We start from the raw sequence: 27436 nt of genomic DNA, 5'->3' as shown, positions 1-27436 counted from the left end.
AATATGTGCATGGGGGGAACACTGCAGACATTAAAGGAAACTAAATGGAGGATAGTGATATCAAAACATGTCTAACAACTTTGTTCATACACATTTTTTGTATATTACTGGATGTTTTAGACCCCATGTTCTGTATAAAATAGCACAGGTGCATAGAGGTAGTGTAAAATTCAATTAGTACTTACCCATTCTACAAAAATAGTTAAAGGGAGTCCCACGAAAAGTGCAGTCTGTTCATCACTCATCATCCACCCAGTATCATCTGACCACCGGTTAGGAGCTAGGGATAAGAGCATACTTCCAGACCTGAGGCAGTACCTATTTGCAGTTTCTCCAAGAGACTTCTCATCCTTGACTGCCATTTTCCTGTTTGAATCCCCTATTAACTTAGACATTGCCACACAAACCACGTCAACTTCCACAGGCAGCACACTGACTATGAGGTGATGTGTCGGTCAGTGGTTTAAAAAGTCAGCTGGTTAACTTTTAGGAAATCAAATTAACAAAGTTAGGATCCAAGACTTAGAGTTGTCTACACTTGAAACACTACAGCAGCACTCCTAAAACTGCACCAATTTAGTGCTTCTGTGTAGACACTACCTATGCTTAAGGGAAGGATTCTCCCATCAGCATAGATAATCTACCTCCCTGAGAGAGGTTGATGGAAGAATTCTTCCATTGACACCACTGTCTACACTGAAAGTTAGGCTGGCTTAACTGTGTTGCTTAGGGCTGTGGATTTTTCACCCCCCCGAACAACGTAGCTGACAACTTTTTAGTGTAGACCAGACCTTAGCTTGTATTTAACACAATGCAAACTACTCTTAACTGATCTTACTTTGAAATACCATCAAGGATAATTAGGTATTTTAAATCTCATCTTAAGTAATTTCGCCATGATGAAATCATTTAAGTGAACAGGTTTTTTTTTACAAAAGAAAAAACTTGTATAGATAAGACAAGAACAGAATTTAATTAAATAAGTTTATTGTCTAATGTTTATACTTGTTACATTGCCGTTGTAAACTACAACAACAAATAATTTTTCAACAGGAATTGCTCATTTCCCCCATCTCCCGATTCCAAACACTGCTTTAGGAAGCAGGCCTCTGTCCTTCAGAATCACAAAAGCAAAGTGGACATGAAGTTTCAGTGGCACAGTTTTCACAAGTACTTGTTAAATACAAAAGGTATAGGCCAACCAGGGCTGAGAATGGAAGTGCTCTCTGGGTCTTGCACATACAGCACCCCTCACAGCAGAACCAATTCACAGGTGAGATGAGTAGCAATCTCAGGTAAAACGTTTGTCCACCGTCATGGCTAGGAGTTGGGTGCCCAAGTGGAGACAACACAAATGAATAGGTAATACTGAAGCACAATGATGGGGAAATGCACGTTAAAAAAGTATAAAAAGTAATTTATGTAAAATATAGATTACATACAAATTCTGTCAAGAACTTATTTAATAAGCTCAAGAATATTGGCATGTGGCAATCTGCACTCTGGTATTTTTTTCTGACTAAAAATGGGAAAATCAATTTAAGATCTTAACGCTGTGTGCAAAATGTTTACTAATAGTCAAACTCTTACATTTTACCATCTCACTGTAGTGTCTGAACAGCAAAGTAGATGCATTGATTTCCAGCATTCCAGGCAACACTAGATCTACTTAAACAAGATAATGTAAACTTTATTCTTAAGGCAGCTGGTACTGATGCTGCACACAGGCATTGCTCAATGCCCATTATGATAATGGGACTTAGCACTTGAAAACAAAGAAAAAGAAGACAGCATTATTGGACTGAGGCATGTTGTCAAGATACTTTCCCTTTCAAGCAAATCATGAAATATTTGGACATTTAGAAAAATAAAGCACCCACTCCTCCAACTTCAGCCTGTTCTTTTACAAATATTTCAAAATACTGATAAATAATGGTGACTGCAAGCAGGATGCCAGTGCCTGATCCAATGGCTCCCAGAAAGTCTGCTAATACTGAGAGGGCACCAATGCACAAGCCACCAAATGCAGCTGCTGTAGGGATGTACCTGAAACAGAAAGTTTTCACAATTAAACTTTTCCATCCAAAGGTCTTGTTTTGCTTGTGCTATATCACTGTGTGTGACCAACTGAGGGAGCAACAGGAATGAGTGGATTTCAGGCATTAGGAACTTCAGAGTTCCAGTGGCTACTGTGCTTTTGGTAAGTTGTCACCAACTATACAAAGTTAAACAAAAAATATTTGTCTACTTTACAGCACTGTGGTGAGGACTAGCATTTGTAAAAAAAAAAAATATATATATATATATAGGAATTGGAAAAGGTTCAGAAAAGGGCAACAAAAATGATTAAGGGTATAGAACGGCTTCCGTATGAGGACAGATTAATAAGACTGAGACTGTTCAGTTTCGAAAAGAGGCGACTAAGGGGGGATATGATAGAGGTCTATAAAATCATGAGTGGTATAGAGATATTTACTCCTTCTCATAATACAAGAACAAGAGGCCACCAAATGAAATTAATAGGTAGCAGGTTTAAAACAAACACAAGGAAGTATTTTTTCACGCAACGCACTGTCAACCTCTGGAACTCCTTGCCAGAGGGTGTTGTGGAGGCCAGCACTAGAACGGGGTTCAAAAGGGAGCTAGATAGATTCATGGAAGATAGGTCCATCAATGGCATCCCTAGCCTCTTTGCCAGAAGCTGGGATTGGGTGACAGGGCATGGATCACTTGATGATAACCTGTCTGTTCATTCCCTTTGGGGCACCTGCCATTGGCCACTGTCAGAGGACAGGATACTGGGCTTGATGGACCTCTGGTCTGACCCAGCATGACCGTTCTTATGTTCTTAAAGTAGTCTGAACACATAGCACGTACGTAGCATGCTAAGTAACTGCTGGGAGGCTAAAGAGACCAAAGACTGCTGCTTTTCAGTAGCTAAGCATGCTATTGATTTTGGGGCAAATTCTGCCCTTAGATACAAGTGTAAAGTCCACACCTGAGGGTAAAGTTTTTCTCTAAATTTTAAGGAAACAGTTAATTTGAGTCATTTTAATGTGTGAGCTTCAATAGAGCAAAAACTCACTCATACAGCAAAGAGAGTCACTTTTTAACTATTAACGAACAAGAACATTGTTTCTTTTGCACCAGATCTCACTATGAAAGAGGGGGAAGAGGCAAGATTACAATGAGAGTCATCAGCAAGAGGGCACAGTAATTAGCTGCCAATTCCCTCCAATCAAGTACCTGCCAGCAGAAACACCCACAGATTGTGCTGCCGCAGACCCAATCAGAAAAAACAAGGCTGGGGTATAACTAAAAGGTTTACAAAACATACATGAACACTGTATAATGTGATTAACAAAATGCGTTCCACTTCTATTTCCAGCACATTAATGGTCTTTACAACAATAGCAGCACCATTGAACATTATCCAGCCTTTATCCAATGTAGTTTTCAAATATGCTTCCACACATTTGAGTATTTAATAACTACACAAACCACTGTTAAAGCATGGAAGAGACTAATGATCTTTCCAGTTACTCTGAATGAATGTAGCTTTCAACACCAATACCTTTCTAGAAAACATTCCACAACCCAACTAACTGTAATGCAAGTTGGTTACTTCAATCCATGATTTTTAAAACACATGAGCCCATTCAGACAATGCTGCCAAATCTGCATGATGGAGGGAGCCCCTCACCCCCACATCAGGGACAAGGCATAATGTTTATTGCTTGGGCTCCAGTGCCACATTCTGAGGAGGAAGAGCTGCTTCATGATGTCAGAGCTCTGTAGTGATAATTTGAACAGCTGCGAAATCAGGTTGTCTCCCCTTTAATAAAGCCACGCATGGGACTCATCCCAAATTCCCCATTCTCCTGTTTAAACAGGAAGCCTCCCTTCATCTATTTTTTCCCAACTCTTCCATAAACACCTTGTCCCTCCTGTCTGCCTGGGCCCTATCCTTCCCCAACTAACATGACAGCATAGTATGGAACACGTGAGGAGAGTGAAAAAGTAAGTTGCATCTCATCTTGCACTGGGCACAAACCTGAGTGGCTTTGCAGGGGACCCCACCTTTGGTTGACCCAATGTATTAAAGGTGTTAATTACATTCTACTGTAGCGAACTGCTGCAGAGAGCCAGCATTTCCTTACCTATTGAGCTCATGAACCATCGATGTATCCCTGTGGCCTCTCATCACCATTTGCTGTTCTTTCAGTTGCTTAGCAACCTGCAGACACACATTTCTATCAGACTTCTGCAGTGTTTTATAACCAGCTGACAGTCACACAGAACAATAGCTGTCATCTGTTAGAAGCTAGTTATCTAGATTAGAGGCAGGATTTTAAAACACAGTATTTTAGAGCAGTTATCAGAACACTTACATCTTTTGCTGATGAACCAGACACCTCAATCCATGTCTTGGAGAAGAACGCACAGGATCCCAACATAAAAATGATGTAAACAATTACGTGGACAGGATCCTCAAATATAGCACCCATGGATTCTGGGGGAGATAGGTAATAGCAGAGACCACCAACTGGGTAAGAGCGAGCAGGGCCACCACCACTGACATCCTACATGGGAGGAAGAAAAGGCAACTCATTATCTCTGGGACTCTCCACCTTACCCCCTTTATGGAGGTTTCAGATTCCTTTAATTAAGACTGTAGATACATGAACTTTAAAGAAAATTAGTATTTAAACTTCCCACTTGTTAAATACCAAAATACTTGTTATCAAAGTTATTTTAGAAGTGATAGATACTTACTGCCCACTGTCCTAGTAAGTTTACTAAGAAGTTGCCACTAAACCGAACAGACAACATCTGGGAAATGACATAGAGGTTTGAAACTAAGGCAGACTGAAGAATGATGGGAATGTTGGAGGTATAGAAGAGTTTGATGGGATAGCTACTGTACTGTCCACGGTATCGAGCAGACTTGATAGGTAAATCAACACGAAATCCCTAAGAGAGAATTAAGGAAGTGTTAAATTTATTTCTAAGCCCAAAGGCATGTCACAACAGCACTCTTAATAAGATAGAGTATTCACTAGATAACCTAGAATGCAAGGACTGAAATAAACAGCCTTTGGACTAGCTTGTTTGTTTGTTTTCCCATAATAATGAACAGAACAGTGGTCTGGAATCTTCCTTGGATTGAGCCAAATATTTACACTGTCATGTTTATGCATTTAAGTCATATGACTGTTCTATTTAGTATGCCATTTCTCCTAGAATTTTCATTCACCTAAACAGACTACAGGTTAAAAATCACTTACTAAGGGTACGTCTATACTTACCGCCGGACCCGGAGGTAAGCAATCGATCTTCTGGGAGCGATTTATCGCGTCTTGTCTAGACGCGATAAATCGATCCCAGAAGTGCTCGCCGTCGACGCCGGTACTCCTGCTCCGCGAGAGGAGTACGCGGAGTCGACGGGGGAGCCTGCCTGCCGCGTGTGGACCCGCGGTAAGTTCGAACTAAGATACTTCGACTTCAGCTACGTTATTCACGTAGCTGAAGTTGCGTATCTTAGTTCGAAGTGGGGGGTTAGTATGGACCAGCCCTCTGAGACAAAAAAAGTTCTTAACACCTTAAATTAGTTATCATTTATGCCATTTTGCTTGACTTGGAATGTTAAAAAAAATGGATGAGTTTCATGTTCTGATTTTCACTTTTCACACAGTGCTACAATTGTTGTGCTACTTGTAATGAGGGGAATTGGATTATAAATTCTTTGGGTCAGACAGAGATTGTTTTGTATAGGATTTGGGAAAACAAAACAAAAAACTGACCAGCTTTTAATGCAGAAGCCTAACCAACCTCCGAAGATAGTTGCAAGCAGAGCATTCTGCTGTTTTCTGGTTATAGCTAATCTCCTAGACTGAACAGGCACGCTATGGTTTAGGAGCCAGAGATTTCAGATTTCAGTCCTTACATCTTGGATCACACTTATTCCACATGGGGGCATTCTTTTGAAACTGATCTCTCACAGAAACCCAATCATAAGTGTCCAATTTTTAAATATACATAAAAAGGCATATTGCATAGCTGGACATTTAGAGAAAACTTACAGGACAAAAGCTATGCATCAGTTCCAAGATTCTGGAACAAACTGCACCAGTCATGTCACAGAGAAGTATGGCTCTCTGGCTGAGACTGAATATATTCTTTCAAGAGCTGACCACGAAAACAAACTGTGCTGTATTAAGTGTATTCTGTACACTGTAAAACCACTAAGATTTGCAGCAAAATTATTTTTCGTTTCCAAAACATGAAAATACTTCAACTGAAAACATTAGTGTGTGTGGCATTTAATGGCAATGCTAAAGATCTCACAAGTAACTAATGTAATTAGTAGTAGCATTTATCATTGTTATTGTCATAGTGCCTAGGAACCCCAATTATAGACCAGGACCCCACTGCACTAGGCACTGTACAAACACAGAACCAAAATGTATCTGAGTATCAGCCACAGGTCATTTTGGGTATAAAATTAAATAGCTGTAATGTCAAATGTCTGTTAGTGAAATGACAATATTAGAAAAAAAAATTCTTACTTTGTTACTCCCTGAAATTATAAGACAAATACTTTAGTTGTTCCATTTTAACTTTTGTAATTACACCTTTACCCCGATATAACGCGACTCGATATAACACGAATTCGGATATAACGTGGTAAAGCAGCGCTCCGGGGGGGGGGGGGGGGGGGGTGTTTTCGCTCCGGCGGATCAAAACAAGTTTGATATAACGCACTTTCACCTATAACGCAGTAAGTTTTTTTGGCTCCCGAGGACAGCGTTATATCGGTGTATTGTAGTTCTTTCAATACAAGACTAATAAATTAAGAGTCTGGATCCTTCTTCCTTTTGTAATTAAGTAATTGCCCTATAGCTGTAGATTGCACTTTCTATTTACCTGAAAATATATGACCACAGCAAACACAAATACTGTAGCTATCAGATTCATGAGATTGGGCAAGTTCTGTCGGTAGAAAGCCTCCCGCAAAGCACGGACTTTGTCAGTTCGTGTAGCCAGAAGATGGAATAATGCAATCACCGCACCCTCAAACTCCGTTCCTATATAAAGCAAAACAGAGTAAACCACTCCATCTTTTTTTTTTGAATTTTAAAGTAAAAAATTAGTGTGAATTTCTAATTAACAAGGTCTGGTATTAATTTATATTTGAAAAAGTACTGTATACGCGTTATGAGATATGTTGTACTGTAGTCCTATTAGAACATGTATGTCATAATGTAAGATTCCCTTTCCAGCCTGCAGAATACCAGGACATTCAGGACATTGCCTTTGTGATAAAACCTATAGTTCTCAACCATGTGACAAAAACAATTCCCCCCCTTTTTTTAAATGGAGGGGGGAGAAGTGGGGGAAGAAGAGAAAAGGAGTGGTAGAAAGGAGCAGCAAGCAAGCACAGTAAATAAAAATGCCAGAAACTGGAGATGCAATCAATCAAGGTAAAATTTGGTTTAGGATTTGGAGTTTACACATAAGCTATCTGATAACCTCTCAGCATAGATAGAAGCAGCATTTCTCTTTGGCCAAGGCTGGTCTCACAGTGCAGCCATGGACACTGAGGGCATGATAGAGAACTGAAGGTGGGATTCCCATTCTCCAAAATGTCAAACATACTTCAGAGTGTAATGAGGAGACACTAAATACAGGAATGTCTTATTCACACACTGTAATTGTACCACAAACATCTCCTTTGAAAATACTAAATCCACTACCTTTTCTATGTCTGTGCACCACAGTGTGCTAAAAATAAGACACAGGATTCAGACTAGGAAATCCAGATTCCTGAGGTCAAGGAAGGATTAGGGTTATGAGAAAAAATGTCTCCACTGCAACCACTAGAATTTAAAGCGGCAGAGGCAAACTTTTGGATTGTTATTCTTGATAAAGTTACTCTTATGGATCTGGCAGTGTTTAGTCTCCATTTTTGGACAATGACGGTTAAAAGCTAATCAGCACTTCACTAAACCAACAGTTCTATAGTTAACTGCTACTCTGTAGTACAATAAAGTTAATTTCCAGCACTTATCAAGTGAAACTTGTGCTGTTATAGTTATCTGTGCAATGTACCTCTGCCAGTGTTAATGGTAGTGGGACTAAAGGCCTTCCAGACAATGGTTTCACAGATGTTGGTAGCAATAAAGAGGGAAATACCAGACCCCAAGCCGTAACCCTTCTGCAGCAGCTCATCTAACAGCAGCACAATCAAACCAGCAACAAACAACTGTGGGGAAAGAAATGCGAGTAAGCAGAAACAAGAATAAATCAGTCAAGAATTTAAGTATTAAAAATATTACTGATTATATTTTCATTATAATGTGGGAGTATTCAATATTAAATGTAGATGTCCTGTTCCCTTGTAACCCCCCAACACTGATTTAAAGTCAGCAGATCAGGAATTTAAGAGCAGGAGTCTTCTTGCTATATTTACATAACTTTTCAGTATTGACAATAAGAGTCACATTATTTAATAAATAATGTTTTCTACACAGAAGTGATGTGTTGGTTTCTTACATTGTGCATGGACTGCTTTGATAAGATTTGCACCCTTTAATCAGAAATGTCCTAAATACAGTGTTCACTGCTTTCAAAGCCACCTACTCCTGTTTTAATACTTAACAGCTTTGACAAATGGGATCAAACATGACCCACTTATCTGGAACATCTTGAGCATATGTAACCACTGGATGTATCTTTGTCCTTCTGGGAAATTTTATGCCTTTCACATATATGCATTACATACATTTAGGATGCGCTGTTTACAATGTTAAGAACACTTAGGAAAAGAGAAGAAAGCCAATTGATTGTTAGGGGAAGTAGGAGAAGGGTCAGGATTTTCAATCCATCTATACTATATCTGAATGTCACAGAAGTCCTTATTCATAGAAGAATTAATTATGTACCTGAATTATGATAAGGAGACAAATTCCAGCACCCATTTCAGCAGGATCTCCATACATCCCAGTCATGACGTACACAATGGCCTGCCCAATGGTTATAATCATCCCGAACACTGAAACAAAAAGAAAGCAACGCTCATTTATAGACAGCTGCTGAGTTAGTATACTACGGATGCCTTGTATCTAGCATTTTAGTTATACACATTGGTTTGCCAAGAATAGAAATGTTTAGTAATTTTAACCCGAATAATGCTCACATTTCTGGGCTCCATTGAAAAGAGCTCTGTCTTTTGGTGTATCACCAACTTCAATGATCTTGGCACCAGCTAACAGCTGCATGATCAAACCAGATGTCACAATGGGCGAGATACCCAACTCCATCAAAGTCCCTGAAGAGGAAGAAAAATTATTAAACCACATCCCAAACCCCCACACCTCTAAGGATCAGGCCTTTAGAAAGGTTCTGACCTGCAATAAAAAAACAAAACAAAACTATTCTTCATATCCTTTCAGTCAATCACTTTCCAGTCTAGTGATGTTTCAAGCTGCTGTCAAAGAAAAAGATCACTATCTCCTCCAAAACAAAGACTGCTGTGTCACAATCTGAGGTTTTGAAGGCAATGTGGGAGAAATATGTGTAGCCTTTCACTTCAAACATTTTTGTGAAACAACACTACAATCCAAAGCTGATGTGTACAGAGGCTGAACAGGATATGTAGTTAGTTCTCCAGTATTTCACAATACTGAACTCTTCACTGGGGAAAGTCTTCCCCTGGATTCTCCTCTCATGTCAGCCCTATCACTCAACTGCTTGGTCCATTTTGTGGACCATCAGAAAGGTCTCAGAAGGCCACTGTGGTTTATCACTCACCAATCAGAGAATCACTGAATTTCCAGCTGAAGGTGCAGGAGGCATTTAGGAAGGCAGAATGTAATTACCCACATTAGAATTTGATGAGGACAGCAGGATTAAATTGACACTTTTTAGAAACAAGTCAAGTGGCTATTAAAATGTTCTGATTTTTGTATCATCTACTAGCACCATGCTCCTAGCTCTCTGCTAGGATATTGGTTCAGTATCAGCTCTGAGGGTAAGATGCTACCTATTGAAATAATACCTCCTGAGATATAGATATCTGCAGTGTAGCCTGTAATAGTTCAGGGCAACTGCTCCTGAAACTACTTTTAGCCTTCCAGCTGTGAGCTCTCCTGGGTAGAGAACCATGTCTCTCCCCATCCTGACCGGGATTTTTCCAGACTGCACAGTTCCCTGCTTACAATGTGAGTTACCCAGCAAGTCAGACTGCATGAGCTGGCCTGCTTTGCTTTCTCCTCCGAGGCTATACACAGCACAATTGCACACAGTTAGAAGTTACCACACAGCCCTTTCTAACTGAGCACATTTATACTTAAGGCGAAAGCATTACAGAGAAAACATTAAAAACAATAAAAGGACCTAAACACATGCTAATAAGCTTACTAGAGATCACCCCAACTCCAACAAGGGGTCTGGCAGGTGATCAGTCCTTCAAACCCCACCACAGGGTTTTTCTGGGGTTACAAGTTCATAACAGCTGTTAGCTCATTCATCCTTTCCTTTATACAGTTTGGGCCTTTGATATCGTCCTCATGTCTGCCGATCACCTGTTACGAAGGGTGATCCTCTCCTCAGGGTGAAGCTTCAAAAGGATGAGTTCTTACATAACCAGCAGGGGTACATACACCTCCCCCCAGAGATTTCCTGGGAAACCCCTTTTAACTTCGTTGTCCCAAAAATTCATTCTTCTCTGGCACATTGTGTAAAATAATCCTTTGAAACTCATAACACTTCCCAGGGTTTACTGCATTTATAATACAGTGGATTCCAAAGCTATTAAAACATAATTCAATAAGATTTCCCAAAGATATTGCACATTTGGTCCTAAGCCAGCATTATAAATGTTGACTTTTTGAAGGTTTATCCATCCTTCAGTGAATCATAGGAAAGTCTCTCCATTCCGAGCATGTTGCAAGTTTAACTGTTTGGTCCAAATGCTCAATGTTTCAAAGAACTAAAATTAGTATGCGGCCAGTTCAACATTTTATATTATTTTCATAGTCAGAATCTTACCTATGAGGAAGAACAAAAAAATTTACCATTTTGATTCAAATAGGCCATATCAAGTCACCTTTTGTGTGTGTGTGTATAAAGTGATTAAAAGGAGATAATATTCTGAAAAAAATATATATGCAAGCCAAATATTTACATTGCAGTATCATTTAGAGGCATCACTTGGGGCTCAGGACAGCATTAGTTCAGGCACTGTGCAAATGAGAAACAAAGACAGCCCCAACAAGTTTGATTACCCTTCTTTCACTTGCAATGAATTAATATACTGTCACATAAAACTATTAGCAAAGTTAATTTAAAAAATAATAAGGGACCTAAACTGCTGCAGACTGAGAACAGATACAGATCAACTAAAACATAACAAGAATTAGCAATAGAGGCAGCATGATCTGATAGTCTGAGAGAAGGACTAAGAGCTAGGAGTTCTAATCCCAGCTCTGTCACAGGTGCACTGTGATCCTGAGCAAGGCTCTTAACTTCTCTATCTTCAGTTTCCAGACCTGTGAAATTATTTGCTCATCTACTCTGTAGTTGTACTGTGTGGCTTAATTCACTAGGATTTATAAATCATCTTCTACTCCAAGCATCTCAAAGTGTAAACTAGTAGTATCAATAAGTGGGAATCATTAATGTGCCCCATGTATTCATATAGCAGGTTACCTGTCATACATATTTGAGATGCTCTACTTTTGGAAAGAGTATCAAGCTGAATTTCATTTGCTCCTCAGATGATGCCAAATTCCTATGCTATTTTCAAAATAGAAGATACTTGTATTGGCTTTTGAAAAATGTTATGAATTTAGAGTATTACATCTGTCCTAAACACTCACAAAGTACTTAACTCTGACTCCTAGACTCCATGAAATCAAATATTTGAAAATCAATCTAATGTCTATCAATTGTCAATTATACCTGTTTACATTAATACAATACCAGAGAGAAAAAGAGTGAAGAGAGATGACTAATCTACTAACCTCTGTTTGATGCAAGAATGACTCTCATCCAATAGAAAGGATCGGCAGAGTCTGATGACATGATTCCAAACAAAGGTATCTGTAAAGATATGTGTAGTATTAAATGTCTAGACTTCTCTGTAAAACTAGACTGCACAAAGTACAAACAAATACATACTATAAAGAGTAATTGTGAACTGGTTTCAGGTTACAGATATGTTGCTTAGAATAATTTATTCCAATATTCTTCATGTTTTGGACATTAAAACCAGAGCATAAAGTTTATATGACAAGCAATATAATCCTCTGAAGAAAACCCAAAGCACAATATGAGAGAGACATATTTAATAACCTGTACAAACTAAATATGCTGGTCTTCATGTGTTACGAAGACAATAAAACAGTAAATTCTATTCTTGGTTTTGTATTTCACTGACATTTTTGCATCAGAGTGTTTGAGCTTTGGATGAATATATATAAAAAAAAGTTCTCAGATTTGAAAATGAAAACAGAAAGCATTCAGTTGCTAACTTAACTTTACCTTTGGGTCCTAATATTGTGTTTCTTTGCAGTTAAGAGATATAGCAGATAACGTAATACAAATATTTTTGCCAATGATTAATTCCCCAACCACAGAAATTAAATATTTAAAATCTTTTAACTATGAAAAGTACCATGAACGGAAACAATCACAATTTAAGTCAATAAAAGCCTGCATGAAAATTAACTTCATCTTTCGGGTTTTGATACCATATATCAAACAGACCAGAAGAAAAGAAGAACGGCCATACTGGGTCAGACCAAAGCTCCATCTAGCCCAGTATCTTGTCTTCCAACAGTGGCCAATGCCAGGTACCCCAGAGGGAATGAACAGACCAGGTAATCATCAAGTGATCCATTCCTTGTCGCCCATTCCCAGCTTCTGGCAAACAGAGGCTAGGGACACCATCCCTGCCCATCCTGGCTAATAGCCATTGATGTACCTATCCTCCATGAATTTATCTAGTTCTCTTTTGAATCCTGTTATAGACTTGGCCTTCACAACATCCTCTGGCAAGGAGATCCACAGGTTGACTGTGCGTTGTGCGAAAAAATACTTCATTTTGTTTGTTTTAAACCCGCTGCCTATTAATTTCATTTAGTGACCCCTTGTGTTATTAGGAGTAAATAACACTTCCTTATGTACTTTCTCCACACCAGTCATGATTTTATAGACCTCAATCATATCCCCCCTTAGTCATCTCTTTCCCAAGCTGAAGAGTCCTAGTCTTATAAATCTCTCCTCATATGGCAGCCATTCCATACCCCTAATCATTTTTGTTGCCCTTTTCTGAACCTTTTCCAATTCAAATATATCTTTTTTGAGATGAGGCAACCACATCTGCAAGCAGTATTCAAGATGTGGGTGTACCATGCAATTATATAGAGGCAATATGATATTTTCTGTCTTATTATCTATCCCTTTCTTAATGATTTCCAACATTCTGTTCGCTTTTTTGACTGCCGCTGCACATTGAGTGGATGTTTTCAGAGAACTATCCACAATGTCTCCAAGATCTCTTTCTTGACAGGTAACAGCTAATTTAGACCCCAACATTTTATATGTATAACTGGGATTATGTTTTCCAATGTGAATTTCATCTGCCATTTTGTTGCCCAGTCAACCTATTTTGAGAGAAGGCATACTCTCTTGCTGCTGTTTTAACAGTGCAGGCCAGGAAATCTTGACTCTTGAATTTTGTTCTACTTTACCTGGAACTGTTTTTTACTGGTTCAGATCATCTTATTCTAAAAGCATCATGAACAATGATTACTCCGTTTTAACTCCACTTACTTTCCAGACTATACAGGGAGCTCCGTTGGTTTATATACCTTCACCATGTACTGTTACTTGTTCTCTCTACAGTCTTGTTACCATATGAATGCAGGATTTCTGCATATATAATTTGGTCCCTACAGATACTAGGAAACAGTTTTAAGTTTTGACTACAGTAGAACCTCAGAGTTATGGATACCTCGAGAATAGAGGTTATCCATAACTCTGAAATGTTCCATAACTCTCAACAAGACGTTATGGACTTCAGCGGGGGAGTTGGGACTGCAGCCACAGGGCTGAGGGGGGCAGGATTCAGTGAGGGGGGGCAGGGGTTGGGGGCTTCTGACCCTAGGGGCCACCAGGGCTCCTGGCAGGGGGCTCAGGGCTTCAGCCCCATGTCTCTCTTCTGACTTCAACCCCATGGGAGACGCTGGGATCTGGGCTTCTGCCCCTCAGCGCCGCTCCTGGTTTCAGCTAGTGGGGCGGCGGGGGACTCAGGGCTTTAGCTACAGGGAGAGCGCTGGGGCTGAAACCGGCGTTCCTCTCATAACTAAATCCCTGAGTCTCAGCAGCCCCTGCAGGGCTGAAGGCGGAAACAGAGCCACAGGGCTGAAGCCCCGAGCCCCAGCGTTCCCCCACAGTCCAAAGCCCTGAGCCCAGGTGCTCCAGAGGGTCAGAAGTCCTGAGCGCCACCCCCTTTGGAGCCCTGACACCTCCCCTTCTGGGTCAGAAGCCCCGAGCGCCACCCCCGCTGGAGCCCTGACACCTCCCCAGTCTGGGCTGCAGCCCAACCCCTCAGTGGCTGAAGCCCTGACGCAGTACAATATTTGCTCTTTTTTGGGGGTCTGTGCTGCTGCCTGATTGAGGCCTTCCGGTTTCACAGGGTGTCTGGTAGACCGGTAAGTCCATAACTCTGGTGTTCGTTATATCTTTGAGGTTCCACTGTACATACAAGTTTTGCGTAATTCTCTATGATGGAGACCTGCACGCGTCATCAAATCTTCTAAAGCTCAACAGATAAAAATCATCTGTTCCTGTTTGGTTTGTTGGTTCAGAAGTCATGCTTTCTCTCTTATGCTACTCTTTGGAAGCAGTTCTTTAACCCTTGATGAGTAGGGCCCTACCAAATTCATGGCCGTGAAAAACACATCACAGACTGTGAAATCTGGTCTCCACCATGAAATCTAGTCTTTCGTGTACTTTTACCCTATACTATACAGATTTCATGGGGAAGACTAGTGTTTCTCAAACTGGGGGTCCCAACCTAAAAGGGGATCGTGGTGAGGGTCACAAGGTTATGGTACGGGGGTCGCAGCATTGCCATCCTCACTTCTGTGCTGCCTTCAGAGCTGGGTGGCCAGAGAGCAGCGGCTGCTGGCCAGGCGCCCAGCTCTGAAGGCTGCGCCTCGCGAGCAGCAGCACAGAAATAAGGATGGCAATACCATACCATGCCACCCTTATTTCTGCGCTGCTGCTGGTGGCGGCAGCAGGGCTGCCTTCAGAGCTGGGCTCCTGGCCAACAGCTGCCACTCTCCAGCCACCCAGCTCTAAAGGCAGCGCTGCTGCCAGAAGCGGCGCAGAAGGGTGGCAATACCACAACCCCCTTATAATAGCCTTGAGACCTCCCACAGTCCCTTTTTGGATCAGGACCCCTACAGTTACAACACCGTGAAATTTCAGATTTAAATACCTGAAATCATGACATTTATGATTTTTAAAATCCTATGACTGTGAAATTGACCAAAATGGACCATGAATTTAGTAAGGCACTATTGATGAGGTATTAGCTCTTTTGGAACCTACCTCAATTATGGAAAAAATGTGTCCCAGGAATCTTGTCAGGTTGAAATCTACATTCTTCTAACCTAAACTACTTACTGAAAATTCAGTCGATACTTGTTTCTTCCCTATTTTACTACTGTAATCCTTCTAAAGCTTCCACTATTCAATACACATTTAACAGCTACACAGTGCTCCCCAAAAGAAAACAAGCCAATTTTAAAAGACTTCCTTCCGCCTCTAAATAGCCTTTCACTGTTCAAAAACTTACAGATTGTATTTTGTGGATCACTTGAATATACACATTATTCAGTGGCTCTAGAATGGTTATTTTATACACTACAATTTCAGAATCAGTGTTTTAAAGTGCAATTTAAAAGCTCTGCAAAACCATTTAAAAAAGGGTTTTAATGGCCACTTATATTAACTTCGTGCAATGAGATGTTGTCGGGCTAATTTAGGCCCCAGATTTAGGTTTTAATAATTCTTGGCACTGTGTTTTACAAACATTACTTAAATTTGTAAAAGCTTGCTTTTTAGTAACTAACATCTCTCTCCATATTTCCATTAAAAAAAATTATATTTAAACTGAAACAGTATTTAAAGGATGGATCTAGACTGTTCTCAGTGGTAGCAGATGACAGAACAAGGAGTAATGGTCTCAAGTTGCAGTGGGGGAGGTTTAGGTTGGATATTAGGAAAAACTTTTTCACTAGGAGGGTGGTGAAGCACTGGAATGGGTTACCTAGAGAGGTGGTGGAATCTCCTTCCTTAGAGGTTTTTAAGGTCAGGCTTGACAAAGCCCTGGCTGGGATGATTTAGTTGGGAATTGGTCCTGCATTGAGCAGGGGGTTGGACTAGATGACCTCCTGAGATCCCTTCCAACCCTGATATTCTATGATTCTATGAACTATTTCCTTGCAGAGTTTGCAACCCATACACTGTGCCATCTTGTTAAAAGCATGGCTAATTTAAAACAATCATACTTCTATTTTTTTTTAAACTTATTGTTACAACTAACATCTTATTTATAAGATTAAAAAGACAAATATATTTTTCAGTTTGTTTACTGTGTGAATTTGGTAGCACTTTGTATGTAGTGTCACTGTTTACTCTATTATCAGTGTCCCCCATTTGTATGGGTCTTTCACATACAGTAACAAAGGAGAGAAATATATATAGTTGTTAAACAAAGAGGAAAGATGATATAGTAAAATCAAAGAAATTTTTAGAGGAAATCAGGGGTAGGAGTGAAACCTGAAACTACTTTTAACTTCTTTTTCAAATGAGACTAAATTTCAAGTTGACAACTCCCTTCTAAGGTCTGAAAATTAGGGGGTGTAACAAGAAGTTAATTTTTTGGGGGGAAAACAGTATGAATTTTAGCAAAGGACACTTCACAAGAGCAAGTTTCATTGACAGAACTACTTAAACGTCTAATGTAAAATTATAAAATAACTGAACTGGTACAGATATACAAGGAATCCTCACTGCTCCAACATTAAAAACAAACATTATATCCTCTTGCATGTCTTACAGAAAGGGGTATGCGTGTTTGTGTGTGTGCATGTGCATGCAAAGAGGTACATACCTGACAGCACACTAAGAAAATGAATAGTGTGATAGCTGTCCATAGTACTTTCTCTCTGAACTGGATCTATAAAATAGAATTTAGAAGTGGATTAATCACAAACCTGTGTTAACACTACATATTTAGAGATCATAATATAATAATATTCTATGACATAAAATGCTACATCATGTAGAGTTCAGAGCCAGAGTATTCAACCATAACAGTAGATTTCTAACACTGACTGATGTTTAACACTGATTATCTGATATATCTAATGTGACAGTAGTGAAGTTCCTATGTAATAATTGAAGAATACTGATATGTAAACTAGCTGTTGAGTTACACAATCTAACTTACACTGGCATTAGTGGAATGTTTATTATACATCTATAATACATGAATTCAAGAGGGACTGGGGCAGAAAAGCAACACAATGGCCTCAAAAAAGAACATCCCAGGACACACCTTCCAGAACATACCTGAAAAACAATGGGGAAAATTATTAGCTTCAAGGATCCTACCACCTTTTCCAATAGTTTAGGGTAGTCCTCCATCTTTTTTGCACTCATATTTTAAGGCACCTCCTGTGATAATTAAAATCCATTTTCCCTCTGGCTCTACAAGACTATGGTGACACTTCAGTATCAAAGAAAACACAGCTTTGTATCATCCAGTACACCCTCAAGCCACAAAAGTAAGAAAAGTTTCTTTAGCTGTGGTCTGACACTAAAGGAAAAAGGAAATGAGCTTCCTGAGGCCATAGGCCAGACACAGAAAAAGGTCATCCAGGTACTACCACCAGAAACAACAACCAGTATTGAAATAACATGCAGTTATCTGATCAGATATGCCTGGACACTTCACTCCTTTGACATTTTCTCACCTACAGTTGGTGCAAAATGAGTGCCTTAAGTGTCCTCCTCACAGTGTTTTCAGTCTGTTCAAGTTCTTAGTTTAGAAAACATCCTGTTCAAACAGATTTTAACTATGCATACCAGGGGAATATGAACCACAGCTATCTGTTTACAACTAGTAGTAATTACTTCCAATATTAACATATCCAACCAAGACTCACAGATGATGCTTTTTCATAAGAGAGAAAAGCATAGGAAGAGAAAAACACATTTCTTGCTCTCACGGAATACAATGGGAAAACTGATTTAAATGGGAGGAGGATTGGATGCAACTTTCACACATATTAGAAATTGATCAATGACCTGGAAGAAAACAAAATCCTTACTTATAAAGTTTGCAGATGACACAAAGATTGGGGGTAGTAAATAATGAAGAGGCACTGATACAGAACAATCTGGATCACTGGCCCAGCTTGACAAAACCCTGGATGGGATGATTTAGTTGGGGTTGGTCCTGCTTTGAGGAGGGGGTTGGACTAGATGACCTCCTGAGGTATCTTCCAACCCTAATCTTGTATGATTCTATGATACTTGGCAAACTGGATGAGGGTAAACAATATGCATTTTAATGCGGTCAAACGTAAAGTACTACATCTAGGAGCAAAGAAATGTAGGCCATATTTACCAGATGGGGGACTCTATTCTGGGAACCAAGACTTGGGGGTCATAGGGATAATCAGCTGAACACGAGCTCCCAGTGCAATGTTGTGGCCAAAAGGGTGAATACAACCATTGGTTATATAAACAGGAGAATATTGAGTACGGGTAGGGAGGTTATATTACCTCTTATTTGACACTGGTGTGACCCCTACTGGAATACTGCATCCTGTTCAGGTGTCCACAATGCAAGAAGGATGTTGATAAATTGGAGAGGGTTCAGAGAAAAGAGTCATGAGAATTATTAAAGGAAAACATGCCTTATAAGTGAGAGACTCAAGGAGTTTGATCTGCTTTGCTTAAAAAAACAGAATTTAAGGGTTGATTTGATCAACTTGATAATAGAAGATGTCAGATTCAGTGGAGTGCCCCCTCTCTGACATTCATTAGGCTGCTGAGAGGGAACCCAGCCGCTGAGTTCCTGGACATTTTAAGCCTCCAGTGCCCAGCCACTGCTATAGTTTTTGAGTCCCTAGGAACACTCTTGGGACACAGACCCTCTGTGACACTGCACACCAAATTATCCACAGTGATGTTATTATGATACAATTATAGCATAATTCTGATGTATTTTATGCAAGATAAGTCATGTGAGGTGTCACTGGGCAAGTTATAATGTGCTGAATATGATTATCCTACTTGTATGCATATATCATTTTTGTGTCTGAAGTTATGAATGTTGACTATGTAACTGTATTTCAAATGTAGTTACACCTGGGTCACGCCCACTAGACAAGAGGCTTTCAGTCTAGATAGTGGGTGGGGAAGGGCGTATTCAGGGCAATGGGCCATTAGGGAAAAAACAATAGGCCTTAGGAGAAGCTTATCTCCCACCTGGGGAGCCTTCCTGAAAACACTACAGACAGCCTCAGAGTAATGGCTGCTATGACTCTACAGGATATGTGATGAGACAACATGTCTCTAGACTTCATCTTGGGATGTCAGTATTTTTCCACGGACTGGTCTGGGAACCAAGCTTTGAAACAAAGAGTTCCCGCCATATGTAAAAGCTATACAAGACAGGGAGTGACATCATTTGGTGTTCTTCACTCCCCACCCAAGAAGACTCCTGGAAACTCCCGAGGGACAAAGACTGAACTGGAGGAACTGCTGGACCCAGACTAAAGGTATTTCTAGCCTGTGAATGAAACACATGGGGATTCCAAGCTGTAAAACAAGTGCAGCTTGCCCCTTAAGAATCTGCAGCCTGCTTCTATCATGTCTTAAGGTGAGAATCTGCTATTCACATCCAATCTATTTAGTATATTAAGCTTAGTTCGCATTTTTTGTTTATTTGCTAGGTAAGCTGCTTTGATCTGTTTGCTATCACTTATAATCACTTAAAATCTATCTTTTGTAGTTGTTAAACTTGTTTTTGCTTTATCTAAACCAGTGAGTTGGAGTGAAATGGGTGGGAATCATAACTCGGGGCAAAGGCTGTTGCATATTCCTCTCCACACTGAGGGAGGGGGCAAATTTTATGAGCTTATGCTGTACAGTTCCCTGTGCAGCGCAAGACAGTATAATTTTGGATTTATGCTCCAGAGGGGGTGCACACCTGGGGAGCTGGGAGTTGCCTTAACTGTAGCCTTCCTATGCAGGGGCTAGTCAGAGAGCCTGCATGTAACTGCAGCTGGGTATGGTCCTACCTATATGTATGCTGGTAAAAGTGCAGGCTGGAGGGCTCTGCAGCTTGTCACAGCAGTACAGTGTGAGAGGGAGCCCAGGGTCAGGGGGCTCAGTGGTACCCCAGCTCCCAAGACTGTACCCCAGGGGTTCCCTCCTAACAGCTGGAACCCGCTGTCCATCCCTTGGGCTCAGTACAGACCATTTATACTCCCTCATAGCTTAAATACACCCACTCCTAGAATTACACCCAAAGGTGAGAGACTTCTGGTTTACCTATTCCAGGGGCCAAGTGGTAAGTGTAAAGCATACAACACACACAGACACTGACAATTTATGTATTCTGTGTGAGATTATGAAGTCTTTGCAAGCACCTATATCAGACTGCACAATCCATTTGATAGTAAGGCTGGTCTTACCATCTTTACATTCCCACTGTCTTTTAACCTCCATCTTGAACTATAATTCCTGAGATGTGCTGGCATACGGCTATCAACAGACTTGTTAAATTTTGAGGATTGTCCATCTACATGACAGAGATGGCTGCTACCCAGGGCAAACCATTTTTTCAAGTCTGAACTCAAAGGCAGAGGTAGCCTGGCCACAAACCTGGTAAGGGTTTCTGGTCACCTGTTGAGGCTGACGAGGGGCACACCCAACAGAATAGACTGGAAGATTATAAAAAAGGAGCATCTTTGGTGACAATTTTCTCCAGCTCAAGAGGAGGGAGAAGCAACCCAACATATAGGGGGGCTGATGAGGCTAGGGAACCTGACTACCTCCCTGAATACTGAGGAACCACAAGGACTCTCTAGGGAAAGGTGAGCTAGAGAGCAACACTGCTAAATTATCTGTACTAACATACTTTATCTGTTAAGTAAAAGAGCAATGGTATTAGATCCTGTACAAAGTGTCTGTTACCTGCTTTATACTTGCCACAGGCCTCCTTGCACAGTTAAACAATAACCCAGAAGGCTCACACCTTTGGGTGGAGTTCTGGAAGTGGGTATGCTTAACCTATGGAGCAGTCTGAATGGTCAGCACTGAGCCCAGGGCCTAAACAGCTGATTCCAGCTCTCAGGAGGGGGTGCTAGACAGAAGGTTTGCACCCCAAGAGCATACTTAAGGACCCCAAGGATGGGGTATTGGCTCAGCTCTATTCAGGCTCTGGAGGCTTAAAATACCCAGGGACCCAGTGGCTGAGTCCCCTCACAACTGTTTACTGAGTGACTGAGGGGGGGATATATGACAGAGGGCTCTTCAGCCTAACAGATAAAAGTATAACAAGATCCATTGGCTGGAAGTTGAAGCTAGACAAATTCAGACTAGAACTAAGGTGCAAAATTTTAACAGGGATAATAATTAACCACTGGAACAATTTACCAAGGGTTGTGTGAATTCCCCATGACTGGAAATTTTAAAATTAACATAAGATGTTTTTCTAAAAGATATGCCATAGTTCAGAAAGGAATTAATTTGTGGAAGTCTCAGATGATCACAATGATCCCTATAATAATCTATGAATTCACCCAATACAAGCAAAAAATCAAATGCAGCACTAACCTTTCTTTCAGGCTTCTGGATTTCAGGTAAAACTGCACAGAAAGGCTTAATAACTTCTAAAAATTTAACTGTTTAAAGAAAAAAATAAATAAAATAAGTTTTTCAAGCAGAATAATAGTGAACTGTTACTTATTACAGCACTCACTTTCTTACCAAGGATTCAGCCCTTTAAATATGCACATTAACTACTTGTCTGACATTCAAAAAAATGAGTTTCATGCATAAATTCATACTCTTACCACTACCTGCAAATTCATGACTTGCGTTGATCTGAAGACAAAACATGGCAAAAGTTTGAGATGGAATTTAATGGTTATTACTAAGAAGGTCAGTCTTTTCCTTCAAATTAGGCTTGGTGTCATTTTTATACACTCATGAAAGGAAGTATTACATATAATAATGACAGCGAGCTGGAACTTAAACATTAATTGAAGATGAATATCTGCTGTCTTTCCAAGTTAGGTAAATACAGAGACAAGATGTTGATTTATAACAACACTAAAATATGCATAGAGAAAAAAATCATCCTAAATCATATAATAGAATGGAATTTCCCAAAGTAGTTACTTAAAAGAAACACCTGTGATTTTAAGCCCTCTAAAACACTAGATGTAATCAGAGCAGTGTGGGATTTTAGTTCCTTTAACATTTGATGTGGTTCTGCCTAATATTTCTATCTGAGAAAGAGTGAACAAGTTAGATAGTATGATCCCTTTAACTGGAACAAATTCCAGAGCAAAGAATGATTTTTTTTGTTTGGCCTCCAAAATATGTGCATTATAACAAGACACATTAGGTATGAATATCAGCAAAGATCCAGTCACCAATCCACCCCCACACAAATATGCAGGCAGAACTGAGATGATCCCTTTTCTTATTTTCTAATCTATTGGGCTATATTTTTACAGTTTAACACTTGGTAACATGAAATAATAAGACAGATCATTAAAAAACATGTTTGGTTTATAAAGCTGAAATGACTCCATTGTTGGTAAACCAAGGCCAGAAAATCCTACAAAAATCCAACAGATTAGCTGGATTATTTTGGCCTGACAGCGAACAGAAATTTGGAAATTAAACAGTCAGAATGAGATTTCAATTTTCGAACCATTTTCTTCTCTCAATTTGTTGCTTCAGCCTGTTCAGTGCATACAAACACACACTACACACAGAGCGAGGCCACAGCTCCCATACAGGGGGTCTCAGCCAGTCTTATTGTACAGGCACGGTGTCACTATGGCAGGCATGGCCTCACCTGGCCATGGGTGGCACTTCAGCAGGCAAGGGCAAAGCCTAACTCAGGCTAGTGTGGTCAAAGCCTCCTGTCCTGCACAGAACAAGCAAGCTGGACAAACCCACAGAAAGATCCACAGACCTGATGGTTCGTTTTCCCTTGCCTGGGGCAGGAATGTTCCATAAAGCATATTCCCCAGTGCTTTAGCCAGGCAGAGTCACGCCCTCATGGGCATGGTCACCCACAACTTCTCCCAGCATATTCTACAGTCACCCATGGGCCAATCCTCCCACACCTCCCTTACAAGTCACAGTCTCACCCTCACCTGCCACAACTCCCCTGTACTATCTCCCTACAGCCAAGGCTTGTTCCTCCCCCTGGATTGCCCCATGCGCCTCAGCCTAGTGTCTCTGTCATCCAGATCGCCCGTCGCCCCAGCCTAGACTCTGTCAGTCTGCCCCCTTCCAGTCGTCCCATGCCCTCAGCCTGGTGTCCCTCGCTCAGGTCGCCTCAGATGCCTAGCCCGGGGAGCTGTCGGTCGGTCCGTCCGTCCGTCTCTCCGACAGGTCGCCCCCAGATACCCAGCCCGGGGAGCTGTGCGTCCATCCCTCCCTCAGGTCGCCCCCAGACGCCCAGCCCGGGGAGCTGTCCGTCCCTCCCTCAGGTCGCCCCAAAACGCCCAGCCCGGGGAGCTGTCCGTCCCTCCCTCAGGTCGCCCCCAGACGCCCAGTCTGGGGAACTGTCCGTCCATCCCTCCCTCAGGTCGCCCCCAGACGCCCAGCCTGGGGAGCTGTCCGTCCATCCCTCCCTCAGGTCACACCAAAATGCCCAGCCCGGGGAGCTGTCCGTCCATCGCTCCCTCAGGTCACCCCAAAACGCCCAGCCCGGGGAGCTGTCCGTCCATCCCTCCCTCAGGTCGCCCCCAAACGCCCAGCCCGGGGAGCTGTCCGTCCATCCCTCCCTCAGGTCACCCCAAAACGCCCAGCCCGGGGAGCTGTCCGTCCATCCCTCAGGTCGCCCCCAGACGCCCAGCCCGGGGAGCTGTCCGTCCATCCCTCCCTCAGGTCGCTCCCAAACGCCCAGCCCGGGGAGCTGTCCGTCCATCCCTCCCTCAGGTCGCCCCCAGACGCCCAGCCCAGGGAGCTGTCCGTCCCTCCCTCAGGTCACCCCAAAACGCCCAGCCCGGGGAGCTGTCCGTCCATCCCTCAGGTCGCCCCCAGACGCCCAGCCCAGGGAGCTGTCCATCCATCCATCCCTCAGGTCGCCCCCAGACGCCCAGCCCGGGGAGCTGTCCGTCCATCCCTCCCTCAGGTCGCCCCCAGACGCCCAGCCCAGGGAGCTGTCCGTCCCTCCCTCAGGTCACCCCAAAACGCCCAGCCCGGGGAGCTGTCCGTCCATCCCTCAGGTCGCCCCCAGACGCCCAGCCCAGGGAGCTGTCCATCCATCCCTCCCTCAGGTCGCCCCCAAACGCCCAGCCCGGGGAGCTGTCCGTCCATCCCTCCCTCAGGTCGCCCCCAGAAGCCCAGCCCAGGGAGCTGTCCGTCCCTCCCTCAGGTCACCCCAAAATGCCCAGCCCGGGGAGCTGTCCGTCCATCCCTCCCTCAGGTCGCCCCCAGACGCCCAGCCCGGGGAGCTGTCCGTCCATCCCTCCCTCAGGTCACCCCCAAACGCCCAGCCCGGGGAGCTGTCCGTCCATCCCTCCCTCAGGTCGCCCCCAGACGCCCAGCCCAGGGAGCTGTCCGTCCCTCCCTCAGGTCACCCCAAAACGCCCAGCCCGGGGAGCTGTCCGTCCATCCCTCAGGTCGCCCCCAGACGCCCAGCCCAGGGAGCTGTCCGTCCATCCCTCCCTCAGGTCGCCCCCAAACGCCCAGCCCGGGGAGCTGTCCGTCCATCCCTCCCTCAGGTCGCCCCCAGACGCCCAGCCCAGGGAGCTGTCCGTCCCTCCCTCAGGTCACCCCAAAACGCCCAGCCCGGGGAGCTGTCCGTCCCTCCCTCAGGTCGCCCCCAGACGCCCAGCCCGGGGAGCTGTCCGTCCCTCCCTCAGGTCGCCCCCAGACGCCCAGCCCGGGGAGCTGTCCGTCCCTCCCTCAGGTCGCCCCCAGACGCCCAGCCCGGGGAGCTGTCCGTCCCTCCCTCAGGTCGCCCCCAGATGCCCAGTCTGGGGAGCTGTCCGTCCATCCCTCCCTCAGGTCACACCAAAACGCCCAGCCCGGGGAGCTGTCCGTCCATCCCTCCCGCAGGTCACCCCAAAACGCCCAGCCCGGGGAGCTGTCCGTCCCTCCCTCAGGTCGCCCCCAAACGCCCAGCCCGGGGAGCTGTCCGTCCCTCCCTCAGGTCGCCCCCAGACGCCCAGCCCGGGGAGCTGTCCGTCCCTCCCTCAGGTCGCCCCCAGACGCCCAGCCCGGGGAGCTGTCCGTCCATCCCTCCCTCAGGTCACCCCAAAACGCCCAGCCCGGGGAGCTGTCCGTCCATCCCTCCCTCAGGTCGCCCCCAAACGCCCAGCCCGGGGAGCTGTCCGTCCCTCACTCAGGTCACCCCAAAACGCCCAGCCCGGGGAGCTGTCCGTCCCTCCCTCAGGTCGCCCCCAGACGCCCAGCCCGGGGAGCTGTCCGTCCCTCCCTCAGGTCGCCCCCAGACGCCCAGCCCGGGGAGCTGTCCGTCCATCCCTCCCTCAGGTCACCCCAAAACGCCCAGCCCGGGGAGCTGTCCGTCCCTCCCTTAGGTCGCCCCCAGACGCCCAGCCCGGGGAGCTGTCCGTCCATCCCTCCCTCCCTCAGGTCACCCCAAAACGTCCAGCCCGGGGAGCTGTCCATCCCTCCCTCAGGTCGCCCCCAAACGCCCAGCCCGGGGAGCTGTCCGTCCATCCCTCCCTCAGGTCGCCCCCAAACGCCCAGCCCGGGGAGCTGTCCATCCCTCCCTCAGGTCGCCCCCAAACGCCCAGCCCGGGGAGCTGTCCATCCCTCCCTCAGGTCGCCCCCAAACGCCCAGCCCGGGGAGCTGTCCATCCCTCCCTCAGGTCGCCCCCAAACGCCCAGCCCGGGGAGCTGTCCATCCCTCCCTCAGGTCGCCCCCAAACGCCCAGCCCGGGGAGCTGTCCATCCCTCCCTCAGGTCGCCCCCAAACGCCCAGCCCGGGGAGCTGTCCGTCCCTCCCTCAGGTCGCCCCCAGACGCCCAGCCCGGGGAGCTGTCCGTCCATCCCTCCCTCAGGTCGCCCCCAAACGCCCAGCCCGGGGAGCTGTCCGTCCCTCCCTCAGGTCGCCCCCAAACGCCCAGCCCGGGGAGCTGTCCGTCCCTCCCTCAGGTCGCCCCCAGACGCCCAGCCCGGGGAGCTGTCCGTCCCTCCCTCAGGTCGCCCCCAGACGCCCAGCCCGGGGAGCTGTCCGTCCATCCCTCCCTCAGGTCACCCCAAAACGCCCAGCCCGGGGAGCTGTCCGTCCCTCCCTCAGGTCGCCCCCAAACGCCCAGCCCGGGGAGCTGTCCATCCCTCCCTCAGGTCGCCCCCAGACGCCCAGCCCGGGGAGCTGTCCGTCCATCCCTCCCTCAGGTCGCCCCCAGACGCCCAGCCCGGGGAGCTGTCCGTCCATCCCTCCCTCCCTCAGGTCGCCCCCAGACGCCCAGCCCGGGGAGCTGTCCGTCCATCCCTCCCTCAGGTCGCCCCCAGACGCCCAGCCCGGGGAGCTGTCCGTCCATCCCTCCCTCAGGTCGCCCCCGGACGCCCAGCCCGGGGAGCTGTCCGTCCATCCCTCCCTCAGGTCGCCCCCAGACGCCCAGCCCGGGGAGCTGTCCGTCCATCCCTCCCTCCCTCAGGTCGCCCCCAGACGCCCAGCCCGGGGAGCTGTCCGTCCATCCCTCCCTCAGGTCGCCCCCAGACGCCCAGCCCGGGGAGCTGTCCGTCCATCCCTCCCTCAGGTCGCCCCCGGACGCCCAGCCCGGGGAGCTGTCCGTCCATCCCTCCCTCAGGTCGCCCCCGGACGCCCAGCCCGGGGAGCTGTCCGTCCCTCCCTCAGGTCGCCCCAACACCCAGCCTGGTGTCCGTGCCCCTTCCCCCAGCCTCCTCTGTCACCGCCTCTCGGTTCCCGCTTCTCCGCCCGATACTCACTGCCCATGGCGGCGGGCGCCGGCCGGCCTGGCCAAGGGGAGTCCGGGCTTCCCCTCCCCCTGCAGCCTCCTCCTCGCTCCGAGGCGCCGGCCGCTGCCAGTCACGTGACTGCCGGCCCTGTTCCGCGACGCAGGTACAATCAGGACCCCTTCCCTCTACCGGTCCGGCA

The 27436-nt window shown here is 44.8% G+C and overlaps 1 protein-coding gene across 3 annotated transcripts; it reads right to left on the bottom strand.

Moving 5' to 3' along the window:
* Positions 1–1042: 1042 nt before the first annotated feature.
* On the bottom strand, positions 1043–27274 carry SEC61A2 (SEC61 translocon subunit alpha 2). 3 transcript variants are annotated; one of them, XM_065407189.1, is made up of 12 exons: positions 27268–27274; positions 21934–22001; positions 17192–17257; positions 12027–12105; positions 9200–9331; positions 8946–9055; positions 8113–8266; positions 6928–7088; positions 4777–4974; positions 4392–4583; positions 4161–4237; positions 1043–2046 (listed from the first exon to the last, which is right to left on the bottom strand). In XM_065407189.1, exons 1-12 carry the CDS (start codon positions 27272–27274, stop codon positions 1860–1862), a joined length of 1431 nt encoding a protein of 476 aa, XP_065263261.1. In that variant the 3' UTR covers positions 1043–1859. The 3 variants fall into 3 exon arrangements, with proteins under 3 accessions (XP_065263261.1, XP_065263253.1, XP_065263269.1); XM_065407181.1 differs by lacking the exon at positions 27268–27274 and adding an exon at positions 22173–22218; XM_065407197.1 differs by lacking the exon at positions 17192–17257.
* Positions 27275–27436: the final 162 nt, after the last annotated feature.

Source organism: Emys orbicularis, chromosome 1 (assembly GCF_028017835.1).
Source record: "Emys orbicularis isolate rEmyOrb1 chromosome 1, rEmyOrb1.hap1, whole genome shotgun sequence".
Taxonomy (NCBI): domain Eukaryota; kingdom Metazoa; phylum Chordata; order Testudines; family Emydidae; genus Emys; species Emys orbicularis.
The sequence above is the reverse complement of the archived record's forward strand: the minus strand, read 5'-3'. Positions and strand labels throughout refer to the sequence as shown.

Coding starts and splice junctions, on each gene's coding strand:
- SEC61A2 (XM_065407181.1), bottom strand. CDS start 22,218: ATGTTTTGTCTTCAGATCAACGCAAGTCATGAATTTGCAGGTAGTG. Junction 22,002..22,172: donor TCATGAATTTGCAGGTAGTG/GTAAGAGTATGA, acceptor TTCTTTAAACAG/TTAAATTTTTAGAAGTTATT. Junction 9,056..9,199: donor TTTCAATGGAGCCCAGAAAT/GTGAGCATTATT, acceptor TTTTTGTTTCAG/TGTTCGGGATGATTATAACC.